General features: G+C 44.4%; 1 protein-coding gene across 3 annotated transcripts in view; it reads right to left on the reverse strand.

The window, feature by feature from the left end:
- Positions 1 to 1,832: 1,832 nt before the first annotated feature.
- TBCB (tubulin folding cofactor B) overlaps positions 1,833 to 24,534 on the reverse strand; it is a 90,130-nt gene continuing 67,428 nt past the window's right edge. For all 3 annotated transcript variants that reach the window (XM_033955089.1, XM_033955088.1, XM_033955090.1), the window contains exons 5-6: positions 10,675 to 10,747; positions 1,833 to 2,539 (exon numbers count right to left, since the gene is read on the reverse strand). In XM_033955089.1, coding sequence (XP_033810980.1) covers positions 2,422 to 2,539; positions 10,675 to 10,747 — 191 coding nt within the window. In that variant the 3' untranslated portion in view covers positions 1,833 to 2,421. The remainder of the gene's footprint in view (positions 2,540 to 10,674; positions 10,748 to 24,534) is intronic.

The following is a 24,534-nucleotide window of genomic DNA, read 5'->3' on the forward strand; positions in this document are numbered from 1 at the left end:
TAGATATCCCAATATATGCTGATAATCATTTCAAACATGATTTATAAATTGGTAACTGGAAAGATAATGAATGGCCCCCTAGAATAATGCTTGTGGTTTTATCTCATTACATGAGATAGGATTGGTCCAATGGGAACGTACCTATTCTAAAGATCATAAATATGTGTGCATGGTATACCCATTCTTCTTACACTTGGGCAGAGGATGGCTTGTGTAGATATTGTACCCCTATCTATATGATCAACTGCCTCATAAGACTACAAACAGTTGTAGAGATTATTACCAATGATATTGCACTAGCCCTGAATCTATTAGCTCAACAAAATACTAAAATGCATACAACCATCTATCAGAACAGATTGGCCTTGGATTACCTGCAGAAGGTGGTGTTTGTGGGAAGTTTAATCTGTTTAACTGTTGTCTTGAGACTGCAACAGCGCTTGAAAGTATGTGCGGTGAGTGTGGAGCAAGGCCGGCACGATTTCGTGATGTGTTCAGGCCTGAGACACCGAACACAGCGTCGATGAGGGTCCGTTAACGAAATCGCGCGCTGGCACTTGTCACACTTTTTAAAACCGGTAATAGGCCGGGACATAGGCCGGAAAAGCTCTGCCGCAAGATCGAAGCTGCAGGGCTGTGGCCACGTGGCCTGCCCGGTCGAATGGAACAAAATTTTTTTTTTTTTTTTAAACAATAGAACACGAGAAAATCAGCGATTAAGATTAAATAAAACCAAAACCGCGGACTTAGAAGGCACAAGTGAAGGAAACTTTGCACAGAGAGTCGAAGATGGACTTCTCAGCTCCGCAGAAAAGTAAGAACTGAGGAGAGGCGCCCTGGTCTGGGCGGGAAGGCACTCGCGCATGCACGGTGCGGGCGACTCGAAACTTCGAGTTTTTCTTCAAAGAAGCGTCCGCATCGTGGCTCCGTTGGATCACGTCACCCATTAGTGAGAATACCTGCCTGCTTGTCCTGGGATAATTAATTTTATCTCCCTTTATATTCCATCTGTAACTCGCTTAGAAGTTTGATAAGTAAAAGAATCAAATTTTAATAAAAATTTGAAACTCCCAAGGGAACGGTCCCTGAGCCCCAATCTGAAGTGCAGGCTGTTCTGGGGGCTGACAAGCAGGGAACCCCCTAGACATAGACTTTTTTCCAAAGGGCTGCAATCTCCTGCCGTCAAGGATGTCCTCGCAGGGAACCTCCACAGCACAAGGGTGAAACCCGCAAATGCAAAATACTGAAATTATGTTGAAATTGCAGAAAAGATCGCCTCCTACAGCCTGGCTTGTAAGAAGACAGACTGAGGATCAGGCACAGTGATGAGGTATGAGGGGGAGGGGTTTAAGCCTCTGAAGTTTGAGGCTTCCTACAAAGTCCTGGCGGGTGGACGGAAATAATACTGGTCCCAGAATAAAGTGGGATTGTACCAGAAGAACCTGGAGTGAGCAAGCTCCCAAGGGAACGGTCCCCTGATCCCCGATCTGAAGTGCAAGCTGTCCAGGGAATGCACTGACAAGCAGCCAACCCCCTGGAAGCAGACTTTCCAAAAAGTTTGCAATCTCCTGCAGCCAGAGCTGTTCCCGCTGGGATCCTTTGCAGTGCAAAGGCAAAACTGTGAATGAAAAGACTAATTGAAAGAATATAGACAGGAGCAGAGATGATGAGCTCCTACAGTCTGGCTTGGAAAGAAAATGATTACTGGGGGGACTATCCTGAGATAAGATGGGAGGGGCTCAAGTCTCTGAATAATGAGACTTTCTACAAGCTCTGGTGAGTATGGGAATAGACTGGGATTGTTCAAGAATATTTTGATAACTAGTCAGGGATGCCTTAAGAATGAAATAAATTATATTTATTTTCATAAGCACAAATTAACATTTTCCCTTCTGAAAGCAGTTTAAATGTACTAAAATCTAACATAATTGATGGCTTGAAAATGATACCCCTTTGAGGAACAAAAAGTATTTTGACAAGTAACAGCTTAGTCAAGTGTTGACCGCATACATCAAAAGGACATTTTTGCTTACTGAAAATTAGATACAGGTGCTTAGGCCAAGTCCCATATAAATGTTTGCTTAGAAGAGTTTTATATGTATTTAAACCCACATCATCAATCTCAAGAACTTTAGACATACAGTTTAAGCACTACAAAATCAATCACTTCATTGATATATGACTATATACACACTACTGCCGCACAAATGAGCATGGCGAACAGGAACATGTCATTTTTCACAAGAAATGAATCAAAAACTGTAGTAGTAGCTTCTTGGTTTTCTCCCCTCAAATTTCTTTGGGTGATCCTCAGTATTTCTCTTGAAATGAGACAGATTGGCAACACATTCTCAGAGTTTTGAGTGCATTCATGGCCAGACAGGAAACACCATTTTGCTCCTCTGTAGATAAATCCTCCAATCACATTTCATCCTCCAGTCCATAGTTTTCTTCAGGGAAATGCCCGAGCGTGACAAACTGAGGCTTAACAAAAGCTCCATACTTAGGCAGACATTGAAAATAACGCTTTCCATTCACACTGGGAGAGAAAACAGATTAGGGAATGTTACTACCATCCTACCAGATAATCCAAAAGTACATTTTTTGTGCAGCCAAATCATAACTTTAAAGACGTTGAATCTCAGAAAGTTTCATTGTCCCATGCTAAGAGTAGCTGTGTTGTGGCTTAAACGATAATCAAGCAAATCAATAAAAAAATAAAATCAGAGAGAATAAACTGCATTGCTAATGTATGAAATGTCTGACCAGAGACTTCCTCTCCCTATGCACTTAAGCATTATTTTGACTTTCTGCCATTGCCTTTAAAAGTCAACTAGAACATGTTAACATTCCAGGACTCTAACTGACCTTAAGGATGCCAAACTTCTATAAAGAAATTTTTTTAAAAAAAATTCTATTTAGTACAGCCAAGAATACAAATATAGTCTCTGCAACAAATAAAATGGTGTTTTTAAGCACACAGTGATTTCTGATCTGCACACAATCCCATCAGCAACGCACCATAACTTATAGTAATACAATTATAATACTACAATATCTTAATCGAACTATACATTTTTCATATTTGATACAGAAGTTCCTTTACTTACCCCCCTTTACCCCTCCCTCCCAAAGGTGCATAAGTTGGACAGTCCAAAGAAAAAAGATTAAAGTCACTCTTTATGTCTTAACATATTCCAGTATGGTTCCCAAACAGCAGTTACTTACTTGGTTAGTTAGGTGCCATTAACTCGTGTTTGAGTCCTAGCGACTTGATGAATTACAGATCAAAAAAGAGATCAGTTTTGTGCTAGTTCGGTAAGGTCCTCCAGGGTTATCCTGATGGTTGTTTTCAACATGTCCAGCCATCTGATTGCAGGTTGCCATTTTCACCTGGTTCTTTCAATCTCCCCAAACATAATGTTCTTCTACAATGATCTTTCACTTCTGACAGTATGACCAAAATAAGACAGTCATAACTTCATTATTTGGGCTTCAAGTGACAGTCAGTTTGATCTCTTCCAGAATTCTTGCGGTCCATGACATGCATAAAATCCTTCACCACCAAAGCTCAAATAACTTAAGTCTTCTACATGTAACAGGTGTTATCTAGGGAAAATAGGCAGATATTCTTCACAGATGGGTGATGTCATCCACGGAGCCCCAGTATAGACAACGCAAAACTTTAAACATCTTGAGACTGCCCGCACAGACATTGGCTCGTGGGAACATCAATACAGTACAAGAGATAAAAGTCAACTAGGGATGGGAGGGTTTTGAGAATATTTGCCTGCTGTCCCTTGATAATGGAAGAATAGGTTTTTACCTTTGATAATCTTTTAGTCTCTATAGGATTCCATACTCTAGGTGTTCAATCCCTTCCCACAATCTAGGAGTTGCTGAATCCAAACACTTTTCTGAGTATGTGCTTCTCCTACCTTAGAGTTAGAGCCCCAAAGCCAAGCAAGACTTTTTTGTAATGTACATAATCCAGATTACAATGTGAATGTCAGGTTGTATAATAGCTCAGCGGGGTGTCACGTGATGCAGCTTGCCTGAGTGGATGTAGGAGAGGAGAGCTCCGCTCCTACCCCAGCTAAATCGGCTCTGTTTTCCTGTTCAAGCATCTTTCCTACACTCCCTTCTTACCTCGGTTGCGGTAGTAAATTGCCCGCGTCCCTATGGCGATGTCTGAGCGGCGCAGCAATGCAGGGTATGCCCATCCGAGCAGCCAGACCGGCCAGAGACAAAGCCCAGTCACCAACAGCCAAGATGGCGTCGAAGCCCATGTCTTTTACTGGATTCAGGAGATCACTCGCTCTGTCTCGGCAGCACTGGTGGACCGCCTCAATAAACTCCAGTCGGCAGTGGAGGTCAATGAAAAATTTGACTCCCAAAATCGTCAGATTGTGGAAGTGAAACAGCGAGTCTCTACCACTGAGGACACGTGCTCCATGCTGGAAACACAGGTGTCGGAGCTGAAACAACGGAGCGCCAAGATGCAGGACCGGTTAGAGGAGTTCGAGAACACGAGCCAGCGTAATAATCTGCGTCTGGTTGGCCTGCCCAAAGCGGTTAAAGATGCTGATCTGTATATCTTCAGTAAATGGCTTCCAGGTAAGCTTGGATTATCTGGCTCAGGCCCTCGTTTTGAGTGTGAGAGGGCCCACCACATTGGCAGTAAGGCTTCAGATGGGAAAATGGGGCACACTGCAATTGCCCACTTCAGCAATTGGAGGGATAAAGAACTGCTGCTTAAGATGTTTCAATAATTCTCTTGCTCCAACAGTTGGGGTTCGAAGTCAATTTTCCCAAATCTCAGCTTCAACCCTCTCAGACTCTGCAATTCATTGGAGCTCTGCTTGACACCATTCATCTCATAAGAACATAAGAATAGCCTTATTGGGTCAGACCAATGGTCCATCAAGCCCAGTAGCCCTTCTCATAGTGGCCAATCCAAGTCACTAGCACCTGGCCAAAACCCAAGGAGTAGCAATATTCCATGCTACCGATCCAGGGAAAGCAGTGGAGCAGTGGCTTCCCTGTGTCTTTCTCAATAGCAGACTATGGACTTTTCTTCCAGGAACTTGTCCAAACCTTTCTTAAAATCAGTTACGCTATCCGCTCTTACCACAACCTCTGGTAATGTGCTCCAGAGCTTAACTATTCTCTGAGTGAAAATTTTTTTTTCCTCCTATTGGTTTTAAAAGTATTTCCCTGTAACTTCATCCAATGTCCTTTAGTCTTTGTAATTTTTGACAGAGTGAAAAATTGATCCACTTGTACCTGTTCTGCTCCACTCAGGATTTTGTAGACTTCAATCATATCTCCCCTCAGCCGTCTCTTTTCCAAGCTGAAGAGCCCTAACCATTTTAGTCTTTCCTCATACGAGAGGAGTTCCATCCCCCTTTATCATCTTGGTTGCTTTTCTAGCACCACTATATCTTTCTTGAGATAAGGAGACCAGCAAAGGCAAGAAAATTTGATTCAGCTTTACACTCAGATTTTTCACCTTACATCTATCTCAGCCAGGCAGATGATGGTGCTCCTGGGCCACATGGCCTCCATGGTTCAAGTTGCCATTGGCTGCAAAACTTGGAGATTTTGAGTTGCCAGACTGGAGGAAGATGTCTTCAGTTGGCAGGGCTTAGAAATCCCCACTAGCTCAAGTATTTATAAATTGCACTCAGGCAGGGAGAAACTTTGGTGCCCATCCACTAATTTTGGGCTCCAGTCCCTCCCCCAAATCAGCTGTATATGACTACGTCACTGAATACAAAAATAATTGTGATGTACATATCCCAAAGTTAACATATTCCCAGTTAATAAATTCAAAATAAAACAATTTTTTCTACCTTGTTTAGATGTTTTGTTTTTCCATCATCGGGTCCCAGTTTCTCTTTCTGATTTTTCTCTATCTTCAACTAAATCTCTTTCCAGTGTCTGCTGTCCATTTTTTTCTCCTCTTCTCTCGTTCCATTTCCTTCTTATGCCTGTATCCAACGTATTGATTTTTCCCTTTCAGCTTTAACTTTTTCTTTTCTGCCTCTGTCCACTCAAATCTTGCCTTCTTTATCACCCTTCTTCTTTTTACATGTTCAGCTACCTCTCAATTCTCCATCTTCTCTCAGTCTCTAGCTCTCCCATTTCCCATCTCACTCCTTTCCCAGCCTCCTATTCCCTTCTATCTACTCCTCATTACCACATTTCAACCACTGTACTCACTGCTCTCTCACTCATCTTGTCATCTCCCTTTTGACCTCATCCACATGGCTCACCACTTTCAGAATCCCCCTCCCTCTCTCCACTGGTCAGGCTATAACTCCCTGTCCCTTTCTTTCATCCCCTAGCATCATCTTATCCCAGCTCTCTTCCCTTCTGCCCTTCCATGGTTCAACATTTTGCTCTCTCTCTTTTCTGTTTTTCTTCTTCCCTCCCTCCTTGATGCTGAACAATAAAATGGAGAAAAAAAGAGAGATCTCTGCCTTCCATCACAGGCCTAACATTTCTCCCTCCCTCTCATCCCCTGATCCAACATCTCACCTTTTCTCTTCCCAACTGCCCCCATCTCATCTCTCCTCCTGCCTGCCTCCCTTCCCCAGGTCCACCATTTCTTTATTTCTCTTCCCAACAGTTTTTCCTTCAAGTATCTCTTTCCCTCTTCCTCCACACCACCCCAGGTCCAAATTCTCTCCCTTCAGACCATTGCCCACCATCTCTCTCTCTGTCCTCTGTTTCTGGTCCCATAAGCTCTCCCCCCATGCCTAATCTGGTACTTCTTTTAATACCCTCCCCCTCCACAAAAAAAAAAAAAGTCCAGCAGGCTTCCTTGGCCCAGCATATTCTCCCCCTTCTCTCATAAGAACATTAAGAGTTGCCTCCGCTGAGGCAGACCATAGGTCCATCTTGCCCAGCGGTCCGCACCCGCGGCGGCCCATCAGGCCTATTGCCTGAAACAGTGGTCCCTGACTAATTTTATAACTTACCTCTATTCTTATCTGTACCCTTCTATCCCTTAGCCCAGCTCCATAGGATGAAGTTAAGAGGTGATAGGCTCAGGAGCAATATAAGGAAATACTTTTTCACAGAAGGGTGGTACATGCAATAAACAATAAACTTACTTTCCGTCCACAAATAAGTGCTCTGGTTAAAAACTGTTTTTACAAACTAAGAATGATTCGATCATTGGCCCCTTTTCTTGACACCAGTTCTCTTAACATTTTGATTCATTCACTCATAATTTCAAAAATAGATTATTGCAATTCGCTTTTAAAAGGCATTTATCATAAAGATTTGAAACGTCTGCAGCTAATTCAAAATACGGCCATCAAGATAATTTTCAGAGCAAATAAGTATGACCATGTTACCCCTCTGCTAAAAAACGCCCACTGGTTACCAATCTCACATAGGATAACTTATAAGATAGCCCTTTTGACTTTTAAAACTATGCAGACTAATTCCCCAGCTTTCATAGATAGAGTATTAATTCCTTATGACCCACCGAGATCTTTGAGATCTATATCCCAGTCTAATCTAGTCATTCCTTCCTTAAAAATAATTGGCACACGTCGAACCTCTATTTTCTCCGTAACAGCTCCTACGATTTGGAACGCTCTCCCACTGTATCTAAAAACGGAAAATACTTTAAAAACATTCAAAAGCAACTTAAAATGTTTCCTTTTTAAAGATGCTTTTAACTAAAATTTTATCATTCCTTTTCATTTTTTTTTAAAAGCTGATTTTAACTAAAGTTATTTTAGTCTTCCTTTTTTAATTAATTCCTGCCCTTTCGTGCTTACCCTTAATGTTTCTCTCATTTACTATAGCGATTGTATTTCTTCCCTTTTTCCTTAGTGTGTCTTTTGTTCGTTCGTCCTTAATAACCTAGTATGTGTAATAGTTCGTCTTAAAGATTTTTTTTAAAAGTATGTTTTATTGTAATTTATGTTTGTTGAAATGTTATTTTATCTAATGCTTTGTACAACGCTATGCAGAATCGATAAAGCGTTTAATCAAAAAACTAATTAAACAATAAACAATAAACAATGCATGGAACAGTCTCCTGATAGAGGTGGTAGAGACAACGACTGTGCCTAAGTTCAAGAAAGCATGCGACAGGCACTTGGGATTTCTTAGGGAGAGAAAGGGATTGTGGATGCTCTGGATGGGCAGACTGGATGGGTTATTTGGCCTTTATCTGCTTTCGTGTTTTCATTGACAGTAACTAATTCAAAAAAAAAAAAAAAAGGCACAGAATCTATTTACTTTTATAGCTGAAAATTAATTTGATTATTTTGTTTCATTACAGAAAAAGGAAAATGGTAAAACCAGAGGACATAATTTGAGGTTGAGGGGTGGTAGATTCAAGAGCAATGTTAGGAAATTCTACTTTACAGAGAGGGTGGTGGATGCCTGGAATGCACTCCCTAGAGAGGTGGTGGAGAGGAAAACGGTGACTGAGTTCAAAGAAGCGTGGGATGAACACAGAGGATCTAGAATCAGAAAATAATATTAAATATTGAATTAAGGCCAGTACTGGGCAGACTTGCACGGTCTGTGTCTGTATATGGCCCTTGGGGGAGGATTGTCTGGAAAGGGCTTCAATGGCTGGGAGGGTTTAGATGGGATGGAGTAGGTTTTAACGGAGATTTCGGCAGTTGGAACCCAAGCACTGTACCGGGTAGAGCTTTGGATTGTTGCCCAGAAATAGCTAAGAAGAAAAAATTTAAATTGAATCAGGTTGGGCAGACTGGATGGACCATTCGAGTCTATCTGCCTGTCATCTACTATGTATGTTACTATGTATTACAAGTTCCAGTTTTAATTCATTTTGTTATGTTATCAAAAACTGTAACAAATTACTCAACATTAGTGCTGCCCGATTCACGATTCAAATCGGTTCACCGATTCACTTTGGATGAATCGATTCGAATAGATTTAAAAAAAAAAAAATTGGCTTCCCGATTTGGACCCTCCCCCCTCGCCCCCTAAAGCAGGAGCGGCAGCACTGCTCTTGCTGGCCAGCCACTACCGCAACTGCTTTAGAGGGCGAGGAAGGAGGGTCAGTCGGGAAGTGCTGCTGTGCTACTGTCCGGCTTCCCCCCTAGCCTCCCTGCACCGTTTAACTTCTAGTTGCAGCCTGCACAGAAGATTGCGGTTATAGCGTCTTTGCAAACTGCTTTTAGCTGTTTCCTCCGCCGCGATCCTGCCTCTGACATCAGAGGAGGGGCGGGACCGCAGCAGAGGAAACAACTAAAAGCAATTTGCAAAGACGCTATAACCGCGATCTGCTTATTGGCGGCTTTTCCGTGGCTTCGCGCACACCACCGAGAGCCCGCTTGCTACAGACCTGCAAGTGGTTCAGGAGGGGCCGTTGGCGGAAGTGGTGAGCTCCAGCCGCCACGAAAAAAGCTTGGGGCTGCTCCCCACTAAGTTTGTGTCTGCAGGAGGCCAAGAATGCCTTGTTGGACCTGAAGGCGGCTGCTGATACTCTTGCAGTGAGACAAAAAAGGAGGATTTATGATATCACCAATGTTTTGGAAGGAATTGAATTAATTGAAAAAAGTCAAAAAACAGTGTCCAATGGAAAGGTGTATGTGCTGGTTGTAATACTAAGGTGGTCATAGAAAGACTGAGACATCTTAAAGCAGAAATTGAAGAGCTGGAATTAAAGGGGGGACAGGCCTTCAGGGATAGACCTTCAGGGGAGGGTGCGCCCTGGTGTAGAAGTACATGGAGGGAGGGAGGGAAGGGGGGTTTCAAAGAGACGTGCATATGCCGGACTTTGGGGTGGGGGAAGAAATATTGGATCTAAAAATAGAGGAGAGGAAGAGAGATGATGGCCAATGGGATTTAGGGAGGGAAGGAACAGAAAGGGAGAGAAGTTGGATACAAGGGATGGTGTGGGGGGATAGAGATACTGGATAGGAGGGTAGTTGGGAAAAGAAAGGGAGAGATGATGGACCTTGGGGTGGTGGGGAAGGAGGGAGAGATGCTGGATGAAAGGGTAGTTAAGAAAAGGTGGATCTGTGGATGAAGACTAAAAAAAAATAAAGATGCCAGACCTCCGGGGGAAGGAAGGGAAACGGAAGGGGAGGACAGATATGGCAGATGGATGGTTAGCGCGGAGAAAGAAGAAAGGAGACCCCGGCAAGCAAATTATCAGAAGACAACCAGAGCCTGGGACCAACAAGATTTGAATAATGACCAGACAACAAAAGGTAGAAAAATTAATTTTATTTTCTGTTTTGTGATTACTATATGTCAGATTTGAAACGTGTATCCTGCCAGAGCTGGTGATAGCCTGCAAACATGAGCTAGTATTTCACAGAGAGAGGAAGTCTTTTTTTGTTTGTTTACACCACAGCGCCAGTGTGGTTAGGAGAAGGCAAAAGGGATGAAGAGGTTATAAAATAAACCCACCAGGATGTTTGAAAAAAAACAACAACAAACAAAACACCCAATTGGGCAGGAAAATCGAATCGAAATTTTTTTTCCTGAATCGGGCAGCACTACTCAACATAAAACTTAGCGTTATAAATGCTAAAAGTAGTCCGTATTGCTATGGCTTACTTCCATCTCCAGACTGACACTATATAGTAAAAACAACAACCAAAAACTAATTGGCAGATCTGATCAAGCTTAACTTCAATAGACAAGTTCAACATCTTTTACCTTCCATCATTCTTCCCCAAAGGTTCATCATATTTCACGCCAACCCAGTAGCCTGGTTTGAAATCTGTAAGACCTGCAAAAAGGAAAGCGCAATAAAAACAAACAAATGAACTGTTCAATCTTTAAGTCAGTAAAAAAATATTTTACCTGAAGGGTCATCACCTCATCTAGCAACATTCATCTGCACTCCTCATCACCAGCATCCAACAATGGCCCATATCTCCCCCAATCATCATCCAGCATGATTGTCCCTCCCCGCCCCCCCATCCATCCAGTATGGCACCACTTCTAAATTTCTCTCCCATACAAATATGGATCAATTTCTTCTCCAATCTCCACCATCATCATTATACAAGCATGGCCTTGTCTCTCACTTTCCTCCCCACACCTACTTGTTTACTTACATGGCTGAGCAGGGCCGCAGAACAGTATTAACAGAAGGTAGGCAGAAGTAGGGATATTGCCTTGTACACATTGCTGTTGGCTCCATAGGTCCAAAAAACAAGAAGTGACATGTCGTCAATTCTATTACGGTAAATGTTCAGCAGGGATTCCTACATAGAACACTCATGTCGCTTAACGCAACGTAATTTTTCCCGCTTCATCACGTTGCTACGTTTTACCAGCTGCGGACAATTGCAATAAATGCTCAGTAGGAACCTTTATATAGAACATTCACGTGTGGGCGTGCACATCACAACAACAAGGTTGAGAAATGAAATAGAATAAGAAAAATCCCAATAGCGAACTATCTTACATATCTTATTCTATTCTATTTGATTTTATTTTATCTTTAGGGGCTTTCTTGAATAAAGCACTGTGCTTTTTGAAAGCTCTTGTAAGATTCTGAGAATGCTGAGATGTAGTGATTCCTCTCATTAAGGGTGCTTTGAATATAAGGGTTTATTTAATGATTGATAGAAACTTTATTTACCAACTTTCTGGGTTAAAAAGTAAACAGGTAGCTTTGACGGCAGGAATATTCTTTTATATATACATAATTCATCTTTCATATTCGTTTTTATTTCTATTTCACTTTATTTGCTTTGTTTTTACAGTGGTACAGCAATCATATTGTCCCCAGATGAAGGCTAGTTAATAGCTGAAACGCTCTAAAACAGTCTGAGCGTCGGGTAGTTCACAACCCACCAACGTTGGTCCTGGCTGGGAAGCCACTAAGATAAGTGTTGCTGTTCTTCTTTCTTTGATATATTATAATACATTTTTGATGAATTGAATTTCAGATAAAAATTAAATTAATCATAATATTGACTGATGAATTAAATAAAGGATAGGTTTGCACTCAGTCAGTTAGTTGATAGTTTTCTAATTAAATTAAATTAAAAAAAAAATTTTGAGGTAGGAAGGAGGCTTGAAGTAAATGATTACATCACATGCATTCAGGATGAAGACTTGAAATAACATCCAAGTTATAAGAAGTCTCTTTACTGAGAACAGTGCATCCTTTATGATACTTCAGTCCCTTAATTTATTAATTTATATATTAGGGTGCATCCTTTATGATACTTCAGTCCCTTAATTTATTAATTCATTTATATATTAGGGTAAGTGTGTGCCCAAAACAAGTTGTTTATACGATAGAATTTGGGTTATCAGTAATAATAGATTTTCTCATAAAAAAGAAATTAGATACCAAATAAAAATTTATTAAACTAGATTTTGTATTAATTATCCTTTATACTCCCTTCTTTTCTTGATTGATGTCAATTCTATTTCTGGCAGGAGCAGTGTGTAGAAAGAAATCTCCCTGCGTCTGTCTACCTTCTGTTTAGGCTGCTGTGCTGCGGCCATGCAAACCTGAAGAAGCAATAGCCCCACAATGGAAATGGAAATAAACGAGGAGGGGTGGGGAGGAAAAGGAGACAGAGGTGGCCATGCTTGGATGTTGCTAGTGAGTGGGAATTACAGGTCATGTTGGATCATCGGGGAACCGGGGTGGGGGGCGGGGTGCTAGGGAGACAAACAGATAATGCAAGCATTAAATAGAGATTATGTACTTACCCTGGTAAGCTCTTTTCCAGTAGATGGGTAATATTCCCCATAGCCACGTGCATCTGCAGAGGGAATTCATTCCAGGTTTTTCCTTCTGCCTCTGCTGTACTTCACTGGGCTCAATAGCTACGCCTACAGTTAGTACCCAAGCACCGAGAAACTACCCAATACATGTGAAATAGAGGCACCTGTAGCAACAGGCTTAGAAACGAACTGTTCTACTCAAGAAGTAAATCAAACAGTAATGTCAACCGCCAACAAAGGCTTCACAGGAGCTCAGAATTACTTCCATATAAAACAGAAACACATATACAAAATTCTTCCCAGCCCTTAAAGGCCAACAGGCATCCAATAATCAGCTTGGAGAAGCATAAATAGCCTAAAACAATAGGCAGGCGCAGGAAGGACTGGGTGGGAGTCTAGAATGTCTCACCTATCTACTGGAAAAGATCTTATCAGGGTAAGTATATAATCTCTTTTTACAGTGCAATAGGCAAGATATTCTAGACAGATGGGATGTACAAAAGCAATCCCCAAAAAGCTGGGGCTGGCTTGCTGCACTGACCCATCAGACTGAGGACCCAAGGAGTTTTGTACATCTCATCTGTCTAGAATATCTTGCCTATTGCACTGTAAAAAGAGATTATGTACTTACTCTAGTAAGATCTTTTCTAGTAGATAGGTGAGACATTTTAGACTCCCACATAGTCCTTCCTGACCCTGCCTACTGTTTCAGGCTATTTATGCTTCTCCAAACTGATTAATCTATCTTAATCAGTTCTCTCTTCTACACGAAACCCAATCTGGTTTCAGACCTTTATTCAGTACGGAGACAGTAATTGCAGCTATTTTAGACAACCTGCGCCTACTGTTTAGCAGGGGCCTCAATGCATTGGTTATGCAATTCGATATGAGTTCAGCCTTTGACCTGGTAGACCACAGGAAATGCTACAATGCCTAGACGTCACTGGTATCAAAGACGAGGTGCTGAACTGGTTTCGTGGCTTCCTTACATCCCGCACCTATCAGGTACACTTCAATTATGAGCCTTCTGATACCTGGAGCAATCCATCCGGTGTGCCACAAGTGTCACCATTGTCTCCATTGCTATTTAACATCTACATGTCCTCACTGAGCTTGCAATTAACTCAGCTGGGGATAAAACTATTCAGTTAAGCAGATGACTTTACGATTATAATCCCATTTGCTGACTATCTCGGAAACTATTCCCAAGGCTTCAGAAGCCATAAACATGATGGAGCAATGGATGACAAACTTCAAGCTCAAACTTAATTCAGAAAAAATAAAATTCTTCATTGCTTCACCACATCCGTTTGACACCGAAACACCTCTATGCATCAATGAACTTAATCACCCCATCCAGCCCACCATAAAGATACTAGGCGTAACTCTAGATCAATGCCTAACTATGAAAGACCAGGTGGACTCCTTAATCAGAAAGGGTTTCTTCACTCTCTGGAAACTCAGATCCATTAAAGCTTATTTCGATACGTCAGCATTCAGAACTCTGGTACAATCCCTCGTACTAAGTCAACTTGACTACTGTAACATCGCCTACTTAGCCATTTCCCAAAAAAATATCTTCGGACTAAAGAAATTCGATCATGTTACATTGGCTACCGATAAAGTTTAAATTTGCCTGCTTCTGCTTTAAAGCGCTAAACGGACTTGCCCCTAAATACATAACTGACCTTTTCTCCTTCTCTGCCAACAGACACAAGAGAAGCTCTCATTCCTACTTAGTTTCCCCCCCCCAGTTAGAGGTTGTAAACTGAAAAAACACCATGAACACCTTCTTTCACATCAAGCAGCACTGTGGGGTAAAGACCTAGATCAACTGCTTTCGCCCACTACTTATGAGGAATTCAGAAAACGTCTAAAAACTCAACTGCTCCTAAAGTATCTAGACAATTGATCCACTCATCTTCTTTCTCCTCCATAGTGATTCCTCTGTCCTGTTAATCTCTTTCTCCTCAACAACGCATTTTTGGTCCTATTAACTCTCCTCTTCTCCCCTCTTAAATTCAATCAATTTGTACCTCGCTTAATCTATTGTAAACCGCATAGAACTTAACTGTGTAGCGGTATATAAACTGTTATTATTATTACTAGTCTTTAAGCCCGTTACATTAACGGATGCTAGAACAGATGTGCGTGTCTGTCTTTCTTTCTGTCTCCTTAGCCGCTGTCTGTCTGTCTTTCTTTGTCGCTCCTTGGCCGCTGTCTGTCTCTAAGGCTCCCCTGTCTGTTTGTCATTCTTTCTGTCTGTGTCTCTCCCTGGCCCCTTATCTGTCTGTTTATCTTTCTTTCTGTCTCTCCCCCTGACCCTCAGCCTATCTCTCTCTGGCCTCCCGAGCAAACCAAGATTGCTGCCTGCCCCCCGAGCACACCCCTCCCCCCAAAGCAGCCTCTTTTCCCTCTCCCCCTCCACTTTTTTCTTTCTGTCTCTCTCCCTGGCCCCATTATCATAATATAGTTTATTACTTCTATTCCGCCTGAGTCCTCTACATCTGGTTGAAAATACCAGAGGAGAATCCTGAAAAATGCAAAAAAATGCAGGAGCTGAAAATAGTGAGAGAAGCCTATAGTAAAATACACATGAACACAGGGGCTGCAAATGCCAGAGCAGAGTTTGAGGGCATTGGTCGTGTGCGTCCTGAAAGCAACAGGCACTGAGGCTATTAGAAGAGGAAAAAGTTGCTGAGTAGGTAATATCTGTACCTGTTAAAAGCAGCAGGGCTCGCTCAGTCTCTCGCTCAGCAGGATCTGTTTGAGCTTCATAGATGCATGGAAAGTCATCTTGAAGACTCTCATGGCGGTGGACTGCAGGTAGACCTCCACAGTCACAGGGCGGGGAGGTAGTGTGGAGATCCCATGACTGCACAGATGCCTATTCCCGACTTGCTAAGACATAGAGATATTTCCGGTAAATGGTGTCATTCCTAGGGTCGCTGGCAAATTGAGAGAAGAGAAAGTTTTCATGCAACAGAGCTAACATAACCAATTTATTAGTCTGATTTGACCCATTCTTGATTTACATGTTTGAATTTAGCTCACGGTGAGTTACATTCGGTCTGCCCTGCTCCTTGCCTTAATATATTTTTAAGTTGAAAGACGCGGCGGCTCCTCTCAAGATCCCCGACTGCATCGGACTTCCGACGCAGGTGGGGATCCTGAGAGGAGCTGCTGCCTCGTCTTTCAACTTAAAAATATACTAAGGCAAGGAGCAGGGCAGACCGAAGAACAGCATGGCCGACAGCCGCCGCGTCCGACATCCAAACAATTTTTTTTAATTTTGATACCGAGGACTCAATTCATGACTTTAAAAACTTGCCTGTTTTTTTTTTTTTTAAATGGCGTCCGGGCTCCTGCGGCCTGCAACCGCTGACATCCGCTTCGGGGGGGGGGGGGTAGGGAGAGAGCTTCGCGCAGCCTGCAACCACTGACAGCCGCCGCGGACGACATCCACCTCGGGGGAGGAGAGAGAGTGTTTCACGTGCATGCGCACTCCTATCTGCGGTGCCCTACAGCGCACGGAAAACGGAACACGCGATGGGAGTGCGCATGCGCGGCTTAGCCTTTTATTATATTAGATTATTATTACTATTGGATGCCTGTTGGCCTTTAAGATCCAGCAAAGAACATAAGAAGAACATAAGAAGTTGCCTCCACTGAGTCAGACCAGAGGTCCATCTCGCCCAGCGGTCCGCTCCTGCGGTGGCCCACCAGGTCCGTGACCTGTGAAGTGTTTTTTGTCCACTTTTATAACCTATATCTGTACCCCTCAATCCCCCTACAGACTTAAATAAGAGCAGGTCCATGTGATCATCCCCAGGTTCCAAACCCCAGAGGGATCCACAGATTCAGCATACAGACCCTAATGTCCCACCTCAGGAAGCGCTGCACCTGCAAATAAGGGGTCAGCAAGCGAGTCATCCGCATCAGGATCCCCCAGATCAAGGTCAGGCAGCACAAGAACAGCAGCAGGTTGAGTTGAGGATGTGTCCAAAAGAGTACCATCGAGAGATGCCATGGAGGCGGATTGGGTCTGTGCAGGGGGGAGAATGCCTTTTCTGAAACTCATTCCACAAAAATGTCATAAAGTCTGAAAAAATGTCTAGCTCCTAGGGCACAGAGCCATCCTTAGATGACTTAACTTTGTGTTTCTTAGGCTGCTATGGGTCCATAGCCAGGCATACAGGACTAACTGCCATGCTGAGCCCCAAAAGTAAAGAAGTCCACCCCGCCTCACAGGCTGTAACAGCCTATACTCACTGTGACCTGTCTGAAGATCTGTGCTGCAACCTGCCTCAGATCTAACAGTAGCTGGATGAGAGCATCTCTGGCTCATGCTGGGAATGCCTCTGCAAAACTGATATTCAGGCTGCCAATCAGGCCTAAGTCTGACTTCACCCCCACCCCTGCGGACCAATGGATGTGCATCGGAAATGGGCAGAGGCGAGAAGAAGCAGCTGGTACTCTTTGAGACATCGCTGAGTCTCCTATGGGTGTCCAACAGCCTGTGCTCGACCCCTGCTTAACAGTAGGTGAGACCACTTAAGGATCGGCCCTGAGCTCCAAAGAAAACTATGCTGACTGGCTAACAGGTACCCACTTGGATCAGCCTGTCAGCTAATGACTAAAGTCTGTGTGTTCTCAAAGCAGACAGAGCTGAAAAAATGCTTCAAGCACCAGAATCCCTGAAAAAGGGATGAAAAATACACTGAATAAAATAAAATGGGGAGAGCAGAAAACACAGTTACTTACCATTAACAGTTGTTATCCAGGGACAGCAGGCAGCTGTTCTCACATGTGGGTGACGTCATCCACGGAACCTGGATGCGGACAGCCTCGCAAACAGATTTGCTTGGAGAAACGTAGAAGTTTTGAGTCTGCTGCACCACGCATGCGCGAGTGCCTTCCTGCCCAGCACAGGGCGAGTCTCCTCAGTTCAGAGAGCTAGCAGAGAAGCCAACCAGGGGAGGTGGGTGGGTTGTGAGAATAGCTGCCTGCTGTCCCTGGATAACAACTGTTATGGTAAGTAACTGTGCTTTACCCAGGACAAGCAGGCAGCCTATTCTCACATGTGGGTGATCTCCAAGCTAACCAGAATGGGATGGTGGGAGTGTTGGCAACTTAGGAGAATAAATTTTGTAATACTCTCTGGCCAAAATGGCCATCACGTTTGGAGAAAACATCCAAACAATAATGAGAGGTGAAAGTATGAACCGAGGACCAGGTGGCAGCTTTGAGAATTTCCTCAATAAGAACATAAGAAGTTGCCTCCGCTGAGGCAGACCAGAGGTCCATCTCGCCCAGCGTTCCGCTCCCGCGGCGGCCCATCAGGCCCATTGCCTGAGCAATGGTCCCAGACTATCCCTATAACCTACCGCTACTCTTATCTGTACCCTTCAATTCCTTTATCCTCTAGGAACCTATCCAAACCTTCTTTGAAGCCTTGTAACGTGCTCCGGCCTATCACAGCCTCCGGAAGCACGTTCCATGTGTCCACCACCCTCTGGGTGAAAAAGAACTTTCTGGCATTTGTTTTAAACCTGTCTCCTTTTAATTTTTCCGAGTGCCCCCTTGTACTTGTGGTTCCCCGTAATCTGAAAAATCTGTCCCTGTCTACTTTTTCTATACCCTTCAGGATCTTGAAGGTTTCTATCATGTCTCCTCTAAGTCTCCGCTTTTCCAGGGAGAACAGCCCCAGCTTTTTCAGTCTGTCAGTATATGAGAGGTTTTCCATACCTCTTATCAGTTTAGTTGCTCTTCTCTGGACTCCCTCAAGTACCGCCATGTCCTTTTTGAGGTACGGCGACCAATACTGGACACAGTACTCCAGATGCGGTCGCACCATTGCACGATACAGTGGCAGGATGACCTCCTTTGTCCTGGTCGTGATACCCTTCTTAATGATACCCAACATTTTGTTTGCTTTTCTTGAGGCTGTGGCGCACTGTGCCGACGCCTTTAAAGACGTGTCCACCATCACTCCCAGGTCTCTTTCAAGGTTACTTACCCCTAGCAGTGATCCTCCCATTTTGTAGCTGAACATCGGGTTCTTTTTCCCTACATGCATGACCTTGCATTTCCCTACATTAAAGTTCATTTGCCATTTTTTGGCCCATTCTTCTAGCGTCGTTAGGTCCCTTTGCAGATCTTCGCAGTCTTCCATGGTTTCAACCCTGCGGTAGAGTTTGGTGTCATCCGCAAATTTAATAACTTCGCAATTTGTTCCCGCCTCCAGGTCATTAATAAATATATTGAACAGGAGCGGTCCCAGCACCGACCCCTGCGGAACTCCGCTCGTGACCCCATGCCAGTCTGAGTAATGGCCCTTCACTCCAACCCTCTGTTTCCTGTCTGCCAGCCAGTTTTTGATCCATCGGTGGACCTCCCCTTGCACCCCGTGTCTCCACAGCTTTTTAAGCAGTCTTTCGTGCGGTACCTTATCAAAGGCTTTTTGAAAGTCAAGGTAAATGATGTCAATGGATTCCCCTTTATCCACCTGTCTGTTTACCCCCTCAAAGAAGTACAATAAGTTTGTGAGGCATGACCTACCCTTGCAGAAGCCGTGCTGGCTCGACTTTAGCTGTCCATTGTTTTCTATGTGTTCACAGATACTGTCCTTAATCAGTGCTTCCATCATTTTTCCCGGGACCGAGGTCAAGCTCACCGGCCTGTAGTTCCCTGGGTCCCCCCTTGAACCCTTCTTGAAGATGGGTGTGACATTTGCAATTTTCCAATCCTCCGGGATCTCTCCAGTTTTTAAGGATAGGTTACATATTTGGCGAAGTGGCTCTGCTATTACGTTCCTTAGTTCCTTGAGTACCCTTGGGTGAATGCCGTCCGGACCTGGCGATTTGTCGCTCTTTAGTCTGTCTATCTGCCTGAGGACATCCTCTTGGCTTACCTCTAGTTGGACCAGCTTTTCATCCCGATCCCCATTTACGATGTCCTCCGGTTCCGGAATATTGGATGTATCCTCCCTTGTGAAGACTGACGTGAAGAACTTATTTAACCTGTCTGCTATCTCTTTTTCCTCTTTTACCACTCCTTTTTTGTCTCCATCATCCAATGGCCCCACTTCTTCCCTTGCCGGTTGCTTCCCCTTCACATATCTGAAGAACGATTTGAAGTTTGTTGCTTCCCCCGCCAGTCTCTCCTCATATTCCCTTTTAGCTTTTTTAACCACACGATGACACTCCCTTTGGTGTTCTTTGTGTTCCTTTTGGTTGTCCTTTGTTTGGTCCTTTTTCCATTTTTTGAACGATGCTTTCTTGTCACTTATCGCCTTTTTCACTGCAGTTGTTATCCACGCTGGGTTTTTTGTTCGGTTTTTTTTGCACCCCTTCCTGAATCTGGGGATGTACAGGTTCTGTGCCTCTTGCACCGTGCCCTTGAGTAGGGACCAGGCTTTTTCTACAGACTCCATCTTCCTTTCGCTACCATTGAGTTTCTTTCCCACCAGTTTCCTCATGCCATCATAATTCCCTTTTTTGTAGTTGAGTGCTGTCGCTGTGGATCTTTTCACCTTTGATGGTCCAATTTCCAGCTTGCACTGGATCATGTTGTGATCGCTGTTTCCTAGGGGTTCTAGTACCGCCACCTCCTTTGCAGGTCCCCCTAGCCCATTGAGGATTAGGTCGAGAGTTGCATCCCCCCGTGTTGGTTCCGTGACCAGCTGTTCCATGAAACAGTCCCTCGTGGTTTCCAGGAATTTGGTCTCCCTTGTGCAGTTTGAGTGTCCAATACTCCAGTCTATCCCAGGGTAGTTGAAGTCTCCCATCACCATCACGCTTCCGCTTTTGCATATCTGCCTCAGCTCAGCCTCCAGGTCCTGGTCAAGTGCTTCCGTTTGTCCAGGTGGGCGATAGTACAGGCCCAATTTTATGTCTGCTCCAGCTCCTCCAGGTAGCTTAATCCATAGTGATTCCAAGTCGTCCGCCCTTACTGTTGTTTCTATCCTGGTTGAAGGTATGGAGTCCTTTATATAAAGCGCTATTCCTCCACCCTTCTTGTGTGTCCTGTCCCTCCTGTAGAGTTTGTACCCTGGTATGGCCACATCCCATTTGTTGTCGTCAGTCCACCACGTTTCTGTGACTCCTATTATGTCCAGGTCCTTTGTACTGGCTATGACTTCTAGTTCTCCCATTTTGGCTCTTAGGCTCCTAGCATTAGTGTATAGGCAATTTAAGTCCTGGTTGTTTGCCTTCTCCGCTGGTTTTCCTTGTGGTTTGGCGCCCCTGCCAACCTCCTCATTGGTTGCCAGCCCCGGAGCTTTGTTGTGTTCATCCCCATCCTGCGGTGTGTCTATGTTGTCCTCAGCCTGCTCCCCCATGTTTGGATGACCCTCTGGCTCCTGTTGCTCTCTCTTAATTCTGCTTGCTAGGTTCGTTTGTGCATTGGCTCCCTGCATTGCGTCCTTGTGTCCTTTTCCCAAAAGTTCCCTCTCAGTCCCGAGCCCTCTTTTACAAATTTCTGGTTCAGTATCCTTGTTTGATACTTTGGTCCGATGTGTCGAGGTCAGGTCGACTGTCGGCTTTCCCCTTCTCCTCAGTTTAAAGCTAAGTCTATGCTGCTCTGGACGTTGCGTGCCAGCAACCTCGTCCCAGCCGTGCTCAGGTGCAGTCCGTCCCTCCTGTAGAGCTTGTTCTTCCCCAAAAAAGTTGTCCAGTTCCGTACAAAGTGGAAACCCTCCTCTTCGCACCATCTCCTCAGCCAACCGTTTACTGCTTGCAGCTCGGTCTGTCTCTTAGCATCTGCCCTCGGTACTGGCAGGATCTCCGAGAAGGCTATCCTCCTTGTCCTCAGCTTCAGTTTCCTCCCCAGGATCCTGAACTGCTCAGTTAGTGTAGTCCTGTTGTAGCTCCTCCTGCTGATGTCGTTGGTTCCAACGTGGATTATCACCGCTGTCTCCTCTGTTTCAGCTCCGTCCAGGATTCTCTCTATTCTGTCAATGACGTCCTTCGTTCTCGCCCCCGGGAGACATGTCACTAGTCGGTCCTCTCTCCCTCCTGCTATGTGACTGTCCACTTCTCTCAGGATTGAGTCTCCCACTACAATTGCAGACTTCCCCTTCCTTGGTTGTCTCTCTGGTCTCAGGTCTGTGTCGCGATCCGTTAGAATTTCCTCTGGGTTCGGTTGGGTCACTATCTCCTCTGTCTGTCCAGCTCCTCCGCAAGGTCCTACTCTCATGGCGTCTGGTGGATTCTGTCCAATTGTTGGTTCCATTCCGATGTGCTGTTTGTCCTGAGCCGCCACCATCCTGCAGGCCTCCTCGATGAATTTCTCGAGCTCTCTTACTTGCTCCGTGACGTGACTCTCTCCGGTGGTATCCTCCGTTGTCCAGCATGGTTCCTCTAAGGTGCACAGTCCTTCCAGCTCCTGGACCCTGGCCTGCAGTCTCCCGACCTCCTTCCTCAGGCTATCCAGTTCCTGACATCGACCGCATATGTACGCCTGCCTCCCGGAGGGGAGGTAGTCATACATATGACACTCGATGCAGTACACTGGGTAGCTCCGCTGGGTTCCTGCAGCCTCCATTTCTTTTTCCCTGCTCCTTTGGTTCCTCGGTGTGTATGAGTGGTGTCTGGCGTGCAGCTAGCTGAAAGGGTAGGAGTGGGTCTGAAGAAAGCTACTTAATCCGCCATGCCTCTGACTTTTATGGGCTGTAACTCGACTCTGTAGATGCAGTCCAGCCTGGGCATAGCAGAAAGATATACAAGCAGCCATCCAGTTAGATGGTACGCCTAGAAATTGGATGTCCCAACTTGTTTGGATCGAAGGAGTCAAAAAGTTGGAGCAATTCTGTGTGGTTTTGTGCGTTCCAAGTAGAAGGCCAAAGCACGTTTACAGTCCAGAGTATGAAGAGCTGATTCTACAGGATCAGAATGAGGTCTTGGAAAAAACACTGGAAGTACAATAGATTGGTTGAGATGAAATTCTGAAAAGACTTTAGGTAAGAATTTAGGATGAGTACGGAGGACCACCTTGTCATGATGGAAAACTGTGAAAGGTTAGCAGATGTAAGAGCAATGAGAAACACCACTTCCCAAGTGAGAGCCATAGACATTGGTTCAAATGGAGGCTTCACCAATTGAGCAAGAACAATATTGAGATCCCAAACCACTGGATGTGGTATGAGAGGAGGTTTGACGCTGAAAAGTCCTTTCATAAATTTGGAAACCACCGGATGAGCAGAGAGGGGTTTCCCTTCAATAGGCTGATGAAAAGCAGCAATTGCACTGAGATGGACTCGAATGGATGTAGACTTGAGGCCAGAAGTAGACAAGTGCAAAAGAAAATCCAAGACAGAAGCCAAGGAGGTATCTCGAGGCTCCATGTCATGAAAGATGCACCACATAGAAAATCTAGTCCATTTTTGGTGGTAGCATTGTCTAGTGGCAGGCTTTCTAGAAGCCTCTAAAATGTCTCTTAAAGGTTGAGAAAACTTAAGAGGAGTTATGTTGAGAGGTACCAAGCTGTCAGGTGCAGATCCTTGACTGTCTAAGCAGAGATGGAAAAACTGGTAAAGGGTATGGCTCCCTGCTGCTGAATTGAAGTAGAAGGGAGTACCAAGGTTGTTTTGGCTACTGAGGAGCTATCAGAATCATGGTGGCATGATCGTTCTTCAATTTGACAAGAGTTTTGAGAAAACATACAAGGAGAGATTTGTCCATTCTAATAGAAAAGCATCTGCCTCGAGGCGATGAGGAGAATATATCCTGGTGCAGAACTGAGGCAGTTTGTGGTTGTGGGGAGATGCAAAGAGATCTATCTGAGGATTCCCCCACTGAGAAAAAAATGTGTTGAAGAGGTGAGTAATTGAGTATCCATTCGTGAGGTTGCAGAAGATGACTGAATTTGTCCGCCAAACAGTTTTTAGTCCCTTGGATGTAGACAGCTTTCAGGAAGATGTGGAAGATTGCCCAGTCCCAAACCTTCAGAGCTTCTTGACAAAGGGAGAGAGATCCCGTTCCTCCCTGCTTGTTGACATAGTACATGGCGACTTGGTTGTCCATTCGGATGAGGACTACTTGGTCGTGAAGATGTTGAAAAGCTTTGAGAGCATTGAAGATCGCTCTGAGTTACAACAGATTGATATTACACTGACAGTTCGTGCTGGACCAGTGGCCTTGAGTAAGGAGACCGTCGAAGTGAACCCCCCCAAGCGTAGGTTGACGAATCTGTTGTGAGGGCCTTCTGATGAGGTGGCGCCTAAAACAGTAATCCTCTGGAGAGATTGGAAGAGAGCATCCACCAGCGGAGAGACACTCTCAGCGAAGGAGTGACTGTAATGTGTTGAGATAGTAGATCGCAAGCCTGCGTCCACTGAGATGCCAAGGTCAACTGAGGAATTCTGAGGTGAAGTCTGGCAAAAGGAGTCACGTATACTGTGGCCATGTGACCTAGTAGTACCATCATGTGTCTTGCTGAGAGTGAAGAGCGAGAAGACACTTTGTGACAGAATTTAATAAGAGCAAGGAGGAAGGAATGCTCTTAGTTGGATAGTGTCCAGAACAGCTCCGATGAAATGTAGATTTTGAGAGGGCTGAAGTTGGGATTTGGAAAAGTTGATTTCAAATTCCAAGCTTTGTAGGAACCACATAGTCCGTTGGGTCACTACAATAACCCCCTGAGATGTTGAATCTTTGATGAGCCAGTCGTCTAGATAGTGAAATACACGAAGATCATGGTTCCTTAGAACCGCTGCTACCACTACGAGGCACTTGGTGAACACTCTGGGAGATGATGCCAGGCCAAAGGGTAGCACTCTGTATTAGAAATGCAGCTTCCCCACCCAAAATCTGAGGTACTGAT

Source organism: Geotrypetes seraphini, chromosome 8, assembly GCF_902459505.1.
Source record: "Geotrypetes seraphini chromosome 8, aGeoSer1.1, whole genome shotgun sequence".
NCBI classification, from domain to species: Eukaryota; Metazoa; Chordata; class Amphibia; order Gymnophiona; family Dermophiidae; genus Geotrypetes; species Geotrypetes seraphini.